This window comes from Apaloderma vittatum, unplaced genomic scaffold, assembly GCF_000703405.1.
Source record: "Apaloderma vittatum isolate BGI_N311 unplaced genomic scaffold, ASM70340v1 scaffold26068, whole genome shotgun sequence".
NCBI classification, from domain to species: Eukaryota; Metazoa; Chordata; class Aves; order Trogoniformes; family Trogonidae; genus Apaloderma; species Apaloderma vittatum.
The window spans coordinates 1197-2051 of NW_009729406.1; the positions used below are offsets into that span (position 1 = coordinate 1197).

The 855-nt window shown below is 55.9% G+C and overlaps 1 protein-coding gene across 1 annotated transcript in view; it reads left to right on the forward strand.

Moving 5' to 3' along the window:
- Positions 1–802, forward strand: part of LOC104277709 (long-chain fatty acid transport protein 1-like) — a gene marked incomplete at its 5' end in the record, with an annotated part of 1785 nt that extends 983 nt beyond the window's left edge. The window contains 3 exon segments of the mRNA XM_009874434.1: positions 27–191; positions 310–456; positions 645–802. Coding sequence (XP_009872736.1) covers positions 27–191; positions 310–456; positions 645–802 — 470 coding nt within the window.
- Between the last annotated feature and the right edge of the window lie 53 nt (positions 803–855).

The window sequence follows — 855 nt, forward strand, 5'->3', positions numbered from 1 at the left end:
GTGGTTTTTGGTGTCTTCCCCCGCAGGAGACGTGCTGGTGATGGACGAGCTGGGTTACATGTACTTCAGGGACCGCAGCGGCGACACCTTCCGCTGGCGCGGGGAGAACGTCTCCACCACCGAGGTGGAAGGAACCTTGAGCCACGTCCTCAACCAGACGGACGTGGCGGTGTACGGCGTGGAAGTGCCGGGTAACGATGGCAGGCAGCAGCTCCCGGTGTTCCGGGAGGAAAAGGTGGACGTCGAGTGGGTCCTCGGGTCCAAATCAGTCCCTCTAAAGTCTTTTTTAAGGTGCCTCTTCTCTTCCAGGGGTGGAGGGCAAGGCTGGGATGGCGGCTGTCGCCGACCCCCAGGCCAAGGTGAACCCCAACGTGCTCTACCAGGAGCTGCAGAAGGTGCTGCCGCCCTACGCCCGCCCCGTCTTCCTCCCCCTCCTGCCCCAGGTCGACACCACAGGTACCCCCTGGGAAAAAAAAAATCAGAGCGAGGACGCTCCTAAGGACGCCGGTAATGAGCGGGACGGTTAACGAGCGTCGAGTCGCTCAAGTTTTGACCAAAACTAAAAGTCGTAGAAACAAATTTCCTCCTTGCTCTCTGATGCGAATTGTTTTTAATGATTTTTTTTCCCCCCCCTCTTTTTGAAGGTACCTTTAAAATCCAGAAAACCCGCCTGCAGAGGGAAGGGTTCAACCCCCACCAGACCTCGGACCGCTTGTATTTTCTGGATCTAAAGCTGGGGAGATACGTCCCTCTGGACGAACGCCTTTATGACAGGATTTGCTCAGGAAAAGCCGCTTTATGATCGGGTTTGGCCTTTTTTTGAGGAAAAACGCTGACTAATTGGAGAAAGAGGCG